The sequence below is a fragment of the Sitodiplosis mosellana genome, unplaced genomic scaffold (assembly GCF_009176505.1).
Source record: "Sitodiplosis mosellana isolate CC-2019 unplaced genomic scaffold, AAFC_SMos_1.0 Smas_scaffold_12, whole genome shotgun sequence".
In the NCBI taxonomy this organism is placed as follows: Eukaryota; Metazoa; Arthropoda; class Insecta; order Diptera; family Cecidomyiidae; genus Sitodiplosis; species Sitodiplosis mosellana.
The window spans coordinates 262,478-278,464 of NW_022595254.1; the positions used below are offsets into that span (position 1 = coordinate 262,478).

The 15,987-nt window shown below is 36.4% G+C and overlaps 2 protein-coding genes across 3 annotated transcripts in view; one reads left to right on the forward strand and one right to left on the reverse strand.

The window, feature by feature from the left end:
• The window catches only part of LOC129567665 (uncharacterized), a 38,625-nt gene extending 29,559 nt beyond the window's left edge, over positions 1-9,066 (forward strand). For both annotated transcript variants that reach the window (XM_055444776.1, XM_055444777.1), the window contains 3 exons: positions 1,167-1,328; positions 1,666-1,800; positions 2,174-9,066. In XM_055444776.1, coding sequence (XP_055300751.1) covers positions 1,167-1,328; positions 1,666-1,800; positions 2,174-3,332 — 1,456 coding nt within the window. In that variant the 3' untranslated portion in view covers positions 3,333-9,066. The remainder of the gene's footprint in view (positions 1-1,166; positions 1,329-1,665; positions 1,801-2,173) is intronic.
• Positions 9,067-9,329: 263 nt separating this feature from the next.
• On the reverse strand, positions 9,330-14,776 carry LOC129567676 (putative uncharacterized protein DDB_G0271606). Its single transcript, XM_055444797.1, has 4 exons — positions 14,458-14,776; positions 11,159-11,374; positions 10,162-10,401; positions 9,330-9,866 (listed from the first exon to the last, which is right to left on the reverse strand). Exons 1-4 carry the CDS (start codon positions 14,461-14,463, stop codon positions 9,513-9,515), a joined length of 816 nt encoding a protein of 271 aa, XP_055300772.1. The 5' UTR covers positions 14,464-14,776; the 3' UTR covers positions 9,330-9,512.
• Positions 14,777-15,987: the final 1,211 nt, after the last annotated feature.

The window sequence follows — 15,987 nt, forward strand, 5'->3', positions numbered from 1 at the left end:
TTGCGAGTTGAAAACATCCTCTGAAGCAGGGTCATTTTTCGACCTTTTAGACCCATCAGACAGGATTGAGATGAGTCTCAATCGATTTTCCGTCAAAAATTACGTGGAAATAGAATCATGACAGCCCATTATAGGTGGGTTTTCTATGCCACAAATGTGATTTTGTAAGCAGATTTCGACCATTCGTTTGTTCTATGAAGAAAAGTCAGTTTCGGACCAAATTTATAGGTAAACCGATGTGAAAATGGTCGTTTTTTCATGTATTTTGACGAAAAAATTGCAGTTTTCTCATATCAAAATGTCGTAAGAGGCCATTTTAGACCATTTTTCCCACAAAAACACTGAAAAATGACATATGATTCACCTGCCGAAGCCAGATACACGAACTGAATGGGGGGTATACACGAAATTTTATTTTTCCATCTGAAGCGGCGCCACATAAGCGCAAGAAAAACGCAAAAAAAACATGTCAAAAAACCCCACTATTTTGAGATATTTAACATTTTATACTTTGAACCCTTTTTTGGAGGTTCCAATGGGGCCGAAGAGGATAGTATACTGGGGGCTTTTGTAGCCACATCACTTCCCTTTCCAACGGTACCATAGGTTTGGCAATGTGTCAACTACTTCACAGTTAGATTTTAGTTACCGTTAACCCTTTTTCTCGATTTTTTCAATTTTTTGCAAAGTTTACACTGGGTGAACTCAGAAATGTTTTTTTGCAACCTCCAAGCCAATTTCCAGCCAATTCGGCGACCTCACATTACAACTCTTCCCTGATTTCGTGTGGAATGGCCGTTATATATTAAAATGATTGTGGGATATCTATTTTGCATGGAAACATTCAATTGATACATAATAAACATGAATATCGTATATGACGCGTTCGTATTTTCATCGTTCAAGGTTTTTTCTTATTGCAGATTCACTTGATTTGATAAATTGTTGTGTTTACCAAACTATTTCGATAAACGTTGTTTCAGCGAAATTTATTCATTTTTCTTTTTTCTTATTTTCTCTCTGCATATTTCATATCACGTTGTTTTCGCAAATGCTTCGAAAAAAACTCCTGCTGCTGCTGATGCCGTTGATGCTGTTCTTCTATGTTTCAAAATTCACAACGAAATCTTTTGGTATTTTCGCGCAACTATTAAAAATGCCTGCAGACATTCAACGACATCGTCGACACGTAGTCGAACCAGCTATGGGCGTTCATACGACTTGTACGATGCACAGACGGATGCAACTCGAGAACAGCGCACACAATATCTACTGGGCACGATGGCTGCATGTGAAATCATTTGTATCGGTCCTTTGATGGTTTTACGGTAAGATATTTTCTAATATTCTGCCATCATTTATAATACTGGCGAGCACGTACTATGTTGCTTTTGGCTATATCTACATCTCGCCGTTTGTGCCGAAATCTTTATTTTAAATGGAAAAAATACCTAAATAAATTTTCGAAATTTTCAACTTTTCAAGTTGGCATGACTTTAACCAACGTGCCATTTGACTTTGGTGTTCTCTGTTGTTGGTTGCTTTACTATTGCAGAAGAACAACAAAACACGATTTCTAGTTTATCTATTTGGCACGGGTGTGCAACACATTTATCAATCTAATGTTTTGTTGTTGTTGTTGTGTGTGTTTTTGTCCTTGTGTAGATTTGCGCGGCAACAAATGGATGAAACGTACGAGAATTCGTCGCATTTCGATATAACTTATTTGCTGTTGATCTGGGTGGCATTTTTACCGACGATCATAAGCCCCGTTATGTATTCCATGTGGATATTATCCGGGTAAGTTAAAAGAAAAGCTGATAAATTGTTTATTATATTCGAGTGAAATTCCGGAAAAAATTTGCTTAATTTTGTACATTTGCATATGAAGCTAATGCAATGCTTCGAGCTGCATTTTCAAACTGAAGTTTCTATCTTCTTTCACGTATCCGCTCCGCTTATCCGGTGATGCAAGAACGTAGCATTTATAACATTATTCGCTTTTGCTATAAGCATAAACAATACTCGAGATAAAATGCACAAAATTTGCCAAGAGAAAGAAATAACAAAGTATTTCGTCATTTAAAGATGACATGCGCACCAAAATCCAGCGCAAACTTATCAATAATAAACATTGTTTGTAATTTCCATTTTGTAAATCGAATAATTTCAGACCGACAAAAGATCGAATCTGGCGCTATTTCCGTTTATCGTCACGTCAAAGTAATAGCGATAATAAATTGGAATCGCAACGCTCAATAGAAAATTCAATTACGCAAGAAAATACAACGGAAACCCTGGATATCGAAGCGAAAATTCCACTTGCACCAAAAACCGCTCACATTATCAGCACCACCGGCAGCCACACCAGTAAACCAACAGGTAAAGTGAATCCAACAACCGCAAATGCACTGAAACCAAAACGGCCTGTAAGCCGTACAAATCCAAACCGAACGAGCATTCGAAATAAAACTGTACACAAGGACCTCATTCGACCGGAACGTACTCGTTCATCAGAGGAGATGAATAATTCATGTTCGAATATAACGGCCAGCACTTATATTAATGGCAATGAAGTGAGTACGAGCAGTGGAATCGGTGTGGATTTCGAGAGTATCGCGGCGACCGAACAACCGAAAATAAACTTTGATCGTGAGAGCGTTTACAGTGGCGTTAGCAACGATCGATACTCGCATCGAAGCCATGACAGGCTGTCAGAAAGTGGTAATTTATTGTTAAGACGTGAATCGTCAAGTACGTACGAGCGCGATATGGATATAATCGATTTGTTGGAGCGCGAACGCAGCGTGGATTTGAGCGAAATGATTGAGCGTGAACGGCAGAAAACTGAACGTTATCGCAAGAAAGTGCCAAATACACGAACCAATTCGAGTGTTGAACGACGAAAATTGCCAGACATTACGAAAATAACTGCACCATCCAGTCCAAAACGGCCCATCACATCGGCCGAACAATCGAATAATTTTCCGAATTTCGTGTTCACACATCAGTTCAATGAATTTGCAGAGGCTCGAAGTAATCGTAATCGAGATTCAAATAGCGGAGGAGGTGGAGGTGGAGGAGGTGGTGTCACTTCCAATGTACCGTCGGCCAGAAGTCGAAATAATTCACAAACTTCATTTGGCAAACGAAATAGCGACGCTCACCAGTGCGTTGAAGACGACAGTTCAGTGGGCAATTTAAATCGTGTCGCACGTGCACGAAGCATTGATTCGCGCAAAAGCTCCACCAAATCAATCCATGACAATCGAATCGTGGCTACCAACAGCACCAACTATACGACTGGCTCAATGTATGCAAATAAAATGTAATATACGGATAGAGTGAAGATGGAGATTGATTTAGTCATTCATTTGTAGAGATTAAAGTGGATGAATCCAGAACAAGAGATTTATAATAGATAAACAGCGAATAGATAAAGCATCTGTTTCAAAGCGATGCGATATGCCAAATAATAAGATTAGAATCAAGCACACTCTAATATTATGAACATGGCCATTAAATGAGATTTAAGCGTTAAACTAAGTGAAATATCGTGGAAAATTTCCATAATCGCCGTTTGTTTAACGTGCACACTTCCATCAAGAGCATCAATAATCTGCATGCATACATACACTTCGTATACGAAGGCAAGAAAGTTTTAAGCATATAAAATATGGATTGTTTGTGTTCTCGGTGACGAAAATTCAGTGTTTGTTGGTACTTTGCAATTAGATGGTATTATTTTGTCAATATTCGACACTTTTACGAAACATACATGACTCTCTTCCGAGAATATGGAACATACACTGTAGACTTTGTCGTCATACCGTACCGACTCGTATGCAAGCAAGTCGTTTCTAATTATTTTCTCATAAAATAGACACGAGGTAAACAGAATATTAAATTTCATATAGAACAGAAACAAAAGCTGATTTCTCAGACTTACCGAACTGTATCACGCGTTGCATGCGTTCGGGGAAAACTCCGATATAAATAGGTCAGAGAAAGCTCTGTACTTTTTCTTCATTTTTCTTTATTGTTGTTGTCGTTGAGTGGCGTCTGATTCTCAAAGGATGAAACATAACAATCATCATTTAAATCACATGAAATGAAGTCTTGAGTCGAGTGGCATGAGGCAACACGTGCACAAGTTGCTACATGCACACATTTGTCCAACGCAATTTGCTGTATGCCCATACTTTGTTCGTATTCTATTCTTTGGGGGCTTTTTCCGGTGTAATGGGTTTTGTTTTTGAGCTTCTCATTCAAATCCGACATTTAATTCTACCCAGTTTTTCATTCTTCCATTCGAAATATTGAATACTTAGTTGTTCTCAATTTAATAATGTAACAAAACCAAAAGTTGTCTCGAAGTTTACACTTTATCTAACCACAAAAATCTGGTATTTATGCGGAACCAAGTGGATTTTCGAATGAAGTTGAGCACTTAGTTCAGAAATGGATCCCATTGTTTAGAATGTTGTGCTTTGATTTTTGAATGGTAAACTTTTCGTTCTACGTAACGGCAACTTTACAAATGAACTCTGTTGTGTCTGCAAGTGAAGCAAATGTTTGGCACTCATTGGCGTTGACATGGTGAAGTGGTCGAAATCGTGGGACAAATTGCCAAAAAAATGTATCGTAAACTTTTCTAATAAAATTTCATACGAAATGAGTTTTGCGAATTTTTCGGGTGTAAATTAAATTGTTGAAGTTCATCAGTGTACGCACTTTGGGCTGTACTAATGTTCCTAAATAATTCATTACGGGAAATGACCACTGACGATTCACCAGTCATTTTGTGAATGTGTGTGTTTTTCATGGAAGTTTGCTCGTCAATAGAACCAAGCGACTTATTGAAACGATTCCATGAATGAATTGGTGTAATGCTTTAGTAAATTTTCGAAATATTCAAATCAAACTAGTGTTGCATTTGAAGTGGCATACCACATCTAACAAAAGCCACAAATTGGTTTACATATTGGATATCTCGATTTTAATTAATAAATGCTACCCGAAATGGGCAACGTAACATAAGTCGAATGTTAATAATAATGTAAGTGTTACTTGTAATGTTATCATTGGTAACACTATCAGCAGCAGCTGCAGCTAGTAACTAAGTTTTATGGGTTTTGATACGTATCAAAATGAATTCCTTCTTCATAGATGTTTAGTGCTAAGTTTTTCAAATCTACACACAACCAGGCTAAATGCCGGCCCCTCCAATGTCGGAACACACATTTCAGTCGGATCCAATCGATCTTTTCGATGGCAACGACACTTATCTGGTTGTTACCTTAACAATTTTATTCATTACTAGATTACTACTCCTTAAATCTAATTGCAATTGATGTTTTATTAAAATTTAAAATTAAATAATGAAAATAGTTGTAATATTTTTAGTCTCAAAACTAATTTTTAAATTATTCAAAACAACCCAACAAGTTTCTATAGGCTCTAAAGTCGATACATCGAATCAATAAAACAAGAAAAAACAAACGAACCAATTATCCTCCCTGTAAATAATGAATTGAATTCGTCCTTCGTGTGAAGTAAACCAGAAAAAAACCAATGTATGCGGAAAATGTGTAAATTGGAATCTAATACCTAAGTTGCTCGCTCATAGGATTAATTTAAGCATAACCATTTACTGTTTTCTTTAGATAGGCAATGTAATTAAAGCATAGATTTTAAATTGTGTATAAAGTTGCGCGCGGATGGAATATGCAATAAATCCGGCTATCGTTTTGTTGCACACTACCAACCCTCCCCAACACAAAATCAATCTAATTTATTGGGGCAACCTTGAAAAACACCAACCCAACGATCGCGTGAAGTGGATTTTAATTGCATTTCCAAATGCAACAACAAGCATATTGAACAATTAATGTGATAATGAACAGAAACAAAAACTAAAAGACCGAACATAGTTTCGCGCGCCGTGCACAAAAACGAAAAATGGCACTCGAAAATCATTCGATTTATATGCAACAAACTAGATGGAAAATGGCACAAAGTAATCGTTTTTTTTATTGAAAATTCCGGCGAAGCTTCTTGTCTTCTCTATTTATTACATGATAAGATTTACCATGCCAAACGACATACACACACAATTGAATTGTGAAACCATTAACTATATATTGTAAGATTTCAAGCTATACTACATCAATACAGTTCCAGAGTAGGTGTTTTACATTCAGCGTCGGGTGCATTTTGCACAACCGAATGAATTTGTGTGGGAAAAATATAACTGACAGCACGGGGTAATCTTTTTTCGTTGCAAGGCAATAGACCGTTTGATTAAAGAAAAACATCGTTGATTTATGTGCTTTATAAAGACTTCTGGAAAAAGATTCATTCATTTTGTAGAACGAAAATTCTACATAATTTTCTGTCTCTCTCTCTCTCTCTCTCTCTTTGATACCGTCGCAAAAAGGGTATTTCGATTTTTCCACTTTTATTCCTTCATTTTTTTATCGCTTGAATTTATTTACATATTTATAATCTTGGTATGAGAAAAGGTAGCTGGCTCTGACAAAATATATTTCAATCACTTCATACGCTTGATGTTCCACATTTTTCCAAAATGTTCGAAATTTTTCCACACAGACGAAAAACACTTGACTTTTAAATCAGATTGTTTTTGTTCGGTCGGTTTTGCCTCATTTATGCCAACTCAATGCAGATGCAGATCGTTGAAATTGCAAGTCACGAACCACGTGGACCTTGGAAAAAATCCAGCAATTTTAAGTGGTCAGCGATTCTGCGAAGCAGATTCTGCTGTTCAATTAACTGCCGTAGAAATTGGAATTGCGCGTATCAGTACAAACACGTTCTTGAATTACTTATGGCGCAGGCAATTTGGTAAAAAATGCTAATGATTTCGATGGAAACAGTCGGCAAATGATTAAATACGAGCTCATGAATACCCGTGGGATATACCGAGTGTCTCGCCACCATTGGCAATTTAAAAGAACACTCGAAATGTGTTTTCGAACCGATTCAATAGTTGTGGAATAGAATTTAGGGTGCGCTATGGCCATGGCCAAGAGCATGTTACAACAATGTAAAATTTCTTGGAAACATGTCACATGGATCTTGATTGCCGATGCCATGATTTACATGCGATGCTCATCGATCTGATGAACCAAAATCACAGCTAAAATTTCATTCATCTATTCATTTCACTTCGCAGCACCAAGTGTCATTGTATTACGTTTGAAATGATTTCATACCAAAGCGAGTTATCGATTCCCATTGGCACAAGCCTCATGCTTTGTGACATTTTTTTTTCTTTTCTGTTGATTTCTTCATTTCCTTTCATTGTCCCACTGATTTTTCCTGGCAACGTCATCTCGAACAAACCGTACGATCTTGAAAAGACCTATTTATTTATACAAAGAAAAGATACTTAAATGAATTATGTAATTTAACTTTGACTTTTGTAATGTTGGCAGAACAGCTTTAACCGAGAGAGTGTAATATTTCCGATTACGATTGTGTGAATAGAAAAAAAAAGAATGCGGAAGAAAGATGCCTTTTGAACTTTGATCCAATTACGGTTTCACGACGCAAAAGTGGTTAAGCTACGAGGTAAAGGAAAAATACACCATTTCCAGGAGGTTGAAACAAGCAACAGTTCAACGGAAGTGAGTGCGAATCACCATAGTAATCGATTTAAATTTTGACGATAATGTCAACCTATTTCAATAAATTTGGACGTTTTGTGTTGCGTTTCGCAGAAATTTCGTCAAAAGTCATCGTTTGAAATGTGTTACAGTTTCAATAGAAACCTGACGACCAGTTTCACAATGGCCGTTTGAAATGTAAATGAAATCATTGAGTGAACGCACACAGTGCCACGCAAACGGCATGACGGCATGCGAGCATCAGGTGAATGTGATTGTAAATTTCAGCACTGTTTTTTTAAACGGCACCAACATTTCGAATGGAGATTAACATTTAACCGTATAAAGTAACCTATTGAGAAACAATGTATTGTGTAAATACAAAGGAATTAAAATGTTATATGTAAAATTCTTTAGATTACGTTTTTTTTCTGTCGTCGCGTAAAACCAATATACAAATCAAACAAGTTGAACAAAAGGATTATTTAAATCATAAGGGAGATTAAATTATCGGGAAAAAATGGGAAAAACAATTGAAATTCATTTTTTGTTGTTGGCACAATGTACGAAAAATATTAAATTAAATATCAATTGGTTTCGCCAGTTTATTTTTGTTATTGCTTCAGTTTTATCGCTATTGTTGCCAAGAGCACGTATCAAACGGTTAAATTCAAATTGTTTCTTCAAATGAGTGATATGATCATTTTGTTACCATCGACATGTTCCATCGAAACTGATTGACTCGTATTCTTCGATTAATGAGTTCATATCAATGATTGATTGAAATCAACATACAGAAATAAACAAACAAATGAAAATATTTCAATCAAACATGGTATAATACATTGAATGAATTCCCTTCGGGTGATTCATCATAAAATATCCGCAAACAATGTTTTTTTTCCATTTCGTAGAATGGAATTTAAAAAAACATTTTCATTTAAAACCCGAGAGGAAGAAAGAAAGAAAGAAGAAGAGAAAAAAAAACCTGGAATTTTTATAAGCTTAAAATTAACAAAATGCAAATAATAAACAAAAATCCATTTAATGCATTGAAAACATTTGTAGTTGTTGAAAAAAAAAACAAGAATTTTATCCATAGTACAGATTAACACACAGATTTAAACACTATATTTTGAATTATAAAGAGAGATTTAATGTTGAGTAAAACAATTTGTCCATGTTTAACATTCTAACAAACCCACAAAAGAAGAGTCAAGTGTATACTTGTACAAATATAAATATATTTTAACATGATGGTATTCGGATAAGGAATGTCGCGAGATAATAAAAAAGAAGCTGAGTATCTGATATATTTTCGTCTTTATTCCAGCATATGAATGTTAATAAAAAGAAATATTTTGTATTGCAAACCAAAGGGTTTTATTTCAAACAAAAACACTTTCAACACCTTTCTCATCGAAAAGGAAAAAGGGATCTCATCGACTTTGGCTTCGTTCGACAATCAATTCTGGGCCCACTTCATGTAATGAACTCTTGACGAAACTTGAATTTTGTAACAACTAAGCATGCATGTAGTTTGCATCTGAAATTCCGAAACGTAGCACTTTATCAATTGACATAATTTATTTGAAAGCATCTTGAATGATGCCTCAGAATTCTGTTGCGCAAACAATTTCGGCGAAATGTATTACAAATACTTCAGAATCAATCTACCAAGAACTTGTTGAATAACTTTTCACACTCAACTATTTTTATCATTTTTCCCAAAAGTCAATTTATTTGATTCTCGCTACGTGTATTCAATAATAAGAAAAAGAGAGGAATGAATGGAAACATATTAAATAAAGTCGACAACGCTAAAATTATGAGTGCTATTAAATATCATCGCATCAGTAGTCATGGCACTATTCCCCCCATTTAGAAGTTGTAGCTCGCCAGATTACTGGAGAACTTGACTTGTGATACTTCGCTGGCAGGTGAGAATTGAACACGGCCTGGGTTGCCTGGATGAGCTTGTTGTTGCTGTTGATATTTTAATTGTTGTGATTGGGCGAATCGTACGGCTTCTTGGTTAACATTATTGTCAGCAGCAAAGTCTGGCTGTTGATAAGCGAATTGTTGTTGAGCTGGTTGAGCATACTGAGGCTGTTGTTGTTGTTGTTGATATTCTTGTTGCTGTTGTTGAAGCTGTTGTTGTTGTTGTTGTTGTTGTTGCTGTTGCTGTTGTTGCAATTGTTGAAGTTGTTGCTCTTGTAATTGAGCTTGCCGAATCTACGAAGAGAAAAAGGAACCATTTTCCACACATTAGAACTACCGATAGACATAAATTTTGCTGAAAACCCCATGACAACTTTATTATAATGGGAACTTTTAATTGTTTGAACTAAAACCGTAAAAATTAGTGTTTGCAGCATTTTAACCTAGCATTGCTTTCAGCGATGAGTATCCAACACAAATTGAATGTAAGTACTTTACAGATTAAACTTTGCCCATTCGACCGTGATGGCCGAACATAATGGATGCAATAAAGTATTAAAGTGAGTAATTTTTAGCTTGGAATTTTCACCTGTTGGTAATAAACGTCTTCTTGTGATGGCTGGGCTTGTCGGTGTTGCTGTTGCTGAGCTTGGCGTTGTTGTTGTTGTTGTTCTGGAACTTGATATGTTGTGTACAAGTTGTTGTTTTGCGGTTGTTCGCTTTGGCGCTGTTGTTGCTGCAACTCTAACTGTTGTCTGAAGTAGTTATTTATATCCTCTTGACCATTATTTTGATTGCTGGCAAATTGTTGTGGGGCAGTGGAAAATATCTATGAAATAACAGTCATTCCATTAGTGAACGAGAAATATGAAACGTAAGATATTTTGGAAAATGCGAAATATATCGTTATTCGGTCCAACTCTGTCTGTAAAATGAACTTTTGATGGCGTTACTTTTTTGAGGGACTTTTGAAAGAGAGGAAGAGAGGAAGGAAAGTGAGGAAGAGAAGAAAGAACGAGAAGGAGAGATTGAGGGAGAGAATTAAAACTAAAGACAGAGCGTGGAAAAGGGTGTGGTAAAAGAAGAGAAACGAGTGTGAGTGTGAAAATACCCGAAATATATGAAACGATATTTTTCTCGGAAATTGGGTTATGGTCCATAAAAACATATGACTACTTTGAAAGCCGCTTAAATGAATGAATAACAGATATTCATTCATTTCGCAATACAATAGATTTATTTGTTCATGCGGTTTTTGAAAATAAAATTCTTTCCGTTATGCAAATACAATGGACAGCACTCTCGCATTTTATCCTATTTTAATGATGGGCGGATGTGACATTTTTCTGAAAATCCATAGCAATACTCCTTAATGCTTCCACAATGGCTGTCGTGATAAATGTAAATGCCGAAAAAATTGGCGACATTTTAGGAGATATTTTATTCAAAACCATTTCACTCGTTGGGAATGTTTCACGGTTGAAACATACATTAGGGCAAAAAAACCGAATATTCTCTCCAAAAAGTAAAGAATTTATCGGTGGCATTTGAGTAAAAAAATATTCCAGCAATAATATTCACATTACCTGTTGTTGTGGTTGGCTTGGGGCTGCTTGAATTTGATGAACGGCGGCGCCTTGGTTGGCGACACCACTTCGCCCTTTGTTGAAGTGTTGTGTGAACGTTTGTTGTGAGTTTGGCGTTTGCAATGTATATGAATTGGTATTAGCGTCCAAATGGTATGTCAGCTGGGCAGATGCCAATGAAATGCACAAAAGAAGACCGGCAAAGGTGATTGATTGCTATATCAAAGAAAAAAAGATTTCCGAACATGAATAAACATGAATATAGAAGTCAATCGATGGCGTAAATACAATGTTGTGACAGTTTGTCAATCATTCTCTTAATCAAATGAAAGGCTTCGTTGTCCGGGGGATAGGAAGAAAACAAATTTCAGAACCCATTGAATTAATTTGATTTGATTTGGCTTCGATTCGAATTGGCGATCAACATCAAGTATGATTGAAGAGACTCTCTCAATCTTCTGTTCAGTCGTCACCAAGCTTGATGTTTTTTTGTTCAGATACAGAGTGTCTGATTTCAGCAATAACAATAATAATTATCACAATATTTCGCCTCAACAATTTATCATCATTATTATTTGATTACTCTTGTCACATTTTTCGACACGGTTTCGTCAATGTTCCAGAATTTTCCAAATTGCGAAACACAGCCTTTCTGATTATGAAAATAGTAAACAATACAGCGCCGCCTGGGGACTAAGTGCAAACGTTTGAACTAACACAGACGCACTAACACGGATGCGTACTTGTTGTAGCAAACTATATGCATGATTCTCTATTTCTCTAGCCAGTCTCCAGCCGCTTTATCGTTCTTGTTTGACGCTTCCTATCTGTTTGTACAGACGATCAGAGAGGCTGTCGAAATATTCTATTTGTGATTTAGATAAACGATTATGTCTCACTCTCCTTGAGAGTACTTACATCACTATTGCGTTGATTAATACGATTTCACGTATTTAATAGAATATCAAGTGAAAATGATTTCTTCACACCCAACACAACATCAAATTTGACAAACTCAATTGACCGAAAAAAGAATTATGTTCATCATTACGCTCAGATTATTTTTTGATTGAGTTGTCTATTTTCATATTTCGCTTTCGGATTTTTCATATCTATCACAAAATCCGCAACAAACAAGTTCTGTTCGGTGTGTTTGGTTGCGTTTCACTGTCAAGTACACAAATTGTTTGTGTGGTTTTTGTTATGCTGTGTGGTGATGCGTGGTGTTTTTTCATTTCGACAATTGAATCGCAATTTGCGATTGCAACAACTGTATGCTGCTGTCTGTGAAAATGCTGTCTGTCTTTCGGTTGATTTCATCATGTGTTTTAGCCGCATTTCAATTCTCAATTCGATTAAGTCCAATTGAGTGGCGAAATGGTAGCATATAATTTGTGATTTCGAGAGAGAGAGAGAGATAATCTGGGATTTTCCATGGGAGAAAGATTTGATATGCTATTGCTCCACGTGTAATAACTCAACGTCATGCGCATGATGGATAAACAACACGAATAAAATTTTGGGGCCGAAGCGATTTGAGGGTCATCAACGAATTCACCATAAAAAATTATAACTCCACAAATGAAATATGTATAACAACGTACTTCAGAACTAGTTTGTTTGTGTAATTCAGCGATTTTAATAATGCAATCAATGGGCCCATTTATTTGAATTTTTCGGCAACAGCTGAAAAAAGTGTCAGTGTTTCAGTTGGTGTCATATTATATAATGGTTATAATTTTATCTAATTTACGTTGAAAGCCAACTTCAGTTTTTTTTTGGAGAGACAGAGCTACCAAAAGCTATAAACAATGGAAATCTACGCGGACCATTTCAATGGCCAACCGGCAAAGTTTTGATTAGAAATTATGTTTATCTCCCATTGAATAGCACAAAGCAAAAAGTGTGTTTTTGCGTCATTTTGATGGCGTCTAAACGCAATAAAACGTAGATAGGTTTCTTGTTGGAAGTTTCCAACCCTATTTAATGGGACTCTCGATGGCCAAAGCAAATGCCTAACTTTTCTGATATTTCGTTTGAAAAAAAAATAAAAAAAATTGAAGACTTAATTTTCACCAGCAAAACAATTCATGGGCCTGTTAATGGCGCGTGTGTTTTTCGTCTGCTTCATCTTTTGAAAAAGGTATAGAACCGTGAGTATGTCGAGACTATTTTCGCCGTGATTGTGTTGCGAAACCAGAGATTTGTTGAAAATTTGAAATTGAAAATGATGTGCATGATGGCAGCAAAAGAGCAAGCGAACACAATGTGATTTCATTTGTATTCATATACGCTTGCCACCGCGCGTTACCGTATATAGGGAAAAAAAACCAGTAAAATAGTGTGGAGAGGCGTGCAATGCACTGCAATCAATTGACCTGAATGTTAAATAACATCAACGTAGTAATGCCAATGAAAGCCATCATGGTACGCGCGGTCGTGACAGAGAGCGAGAGAAAGTTCAGTTGCTGCTGCTGCTGTTGTTGTTGCGGCTGCAATGCATTCGAGTAATGACCATATATACGAGACTGGTATGAGCGATTTGAACATGAACATCGTATGTACATGAACATGGACTTACTGTCGCTGATTCTGACACGATAATACATTCCACTGTTATGGTCCACTGACAAGATAATACTTTCGATAATTAACGAAAAAAAGCAAAATTAAACGTGACATTTAATGGTAAGCGTTGGATTGGGTAACGTTGCTTTTGAATAGGAAATTTTGAGTAAAAAATTACAAGCTCTTCCTTCGATGTACAATTTTCTATTCAATTATTACGCAATAACTTGATCATAACGGAAGCTCAAAGGAGGCAGAAAAAACGGCAATGATTAAAGCAGTTCTGGGAATCAAAAAAAAGAGAAGAAGAAGAAAGAAACTGCACGAGACGAAATATCGGTGATGCTGGTCGATGTCAGTTATGATTAGAAAAATGAACTGCTTCGAGTTTTTTCTCGCTCGCATGCCTTTGAAACGTGATTGCAGAATAATTGTTCGAAATCATTATCATTGCATTGAGCTTTGCGATACAATTTACCAGCGCATTTTGCTCTTAAATGCGACCCTCCGGCAATGTCAACCTCTATTATCATCAATTGAAGTTGACTTGAATGGAATCGATAAAATAAACGCAAACACTTTCTACGAGCTGAGCTTGATATTTTGAAGCCATTCCCCTGGACACGAATTCAGATTGAATAAATTTTATTTGTTCAACAATAGTAATAAAAATAAAATGCACTGAACAAACGGATACATAAAATTAATTAATGACCAAATAAAATACAAACCTCCATTTTTTATTATGTTTTTCGCTTTTTCTAAGTGAAAAATGTCAGTTGGTTTTTTATTCTTGCACAAATAATGTTGTACTGCGGTGACGTATCGCACAACACAAAATATTTTTAATGTTTCGAATTTTTACTGTCAATATTTTATTAACACGAATATGGTCTTTGGTCGGTTTTTTGGCAATGTGTTTGCTTCTTTTTTTTATAACTCACTTCTACACGGTAACGACAGAGAGAGAGCGTTCACAAACGATATTGAGCGATGTTAAAAATGCACTGAAATAAACAATGTCATCGAGTTCCATTAAATATGTAACACAAAGCCACACTCGACATTCGAAACGTCAATCCCACCTCGACGTGATAGCTGAAAGCCGATGAGCTCTCAGATCATATGGCCACCGCTTCTCCCGTTCGCTCACTCTCTGGCCGCGACCATCACCACTCGCCCGTATATACGATGGAGTGTATCGAAATATTGCGAACAAAATAAATAAAAAAACCACCACTGAAACTGATCTAACAAAGCAGAAATCAATGATACGAACCGTTACGTGCAATGATTTCAGCAGATCATAGCAGTTTTTTTTATTCAGTTTATCCCTCGCTTTCTCTCTAGCTTGCCAGACGCACTGAAAGCAATTTTTGGCTGCTTTTCGGCAATTCTTATCACACTTTATCCACTCTCAACACTTCCATTGTATTTTTAAGTTGACATAATTCAATATTACCATCGTACCTTCAATATTTTTTTCCCCAATACGCGCATCTTATTTATTAGATGTCGCTAAGTATACTTATTTTGTAAAGAGTCTGGAGTAAATTGATGATGTCGGCATGTTTCAGATGATAACGTTTTTTTTTCAATATTTTTTCTTTATTTTTTCCATACATTATATCCATTACTCAGCGATGCACGTCACCAGTTATTCGGCTGGTACACAGTACATTTGACCAGTTGCGACTTCGGTCAAACATTCGTTGTTGCGAATATGCATCAAAGCATACTGTGACTCCAGTATATGGTTTACCAGTTACAGCGTGTGTGCACAGCGCGCGAACTGAGACGAAGCACCACTTCGTGAGAAGTCGCGCGCCATGCATAAACGGTCTAACTGGTAAACCATATACACGAGTCACAGTATGCTTTGATGCATATTCGCAACAACGAATGTTTGACCAAAGTCGCAACTGGTCAAATGTACTGTGTACCAGCCGATAAACTGGTGACGTGCATCGCTGAGTATATAGGCTTTGACGCCATCGTGTACTTGTATTTGACGTTCGATTTGCACACTTTGTATGATTACATGGAATACAAAAACGAGTTATTTCTCCGAAATAAAGAAGAAGAAAACCCAACGACTGCTAGTGTCGAACGTAAATGCACGTAAATGCTGCATAATATTAAACGCACCCATTAATTTTTCATTGTTTTCCTATTAAGAATGGATGCGTTTAGTATTATGTGACTTGAAACTAGCAGTCCATGAGAAAACCAAATGGATATATATGCACGACGCCTAAGAA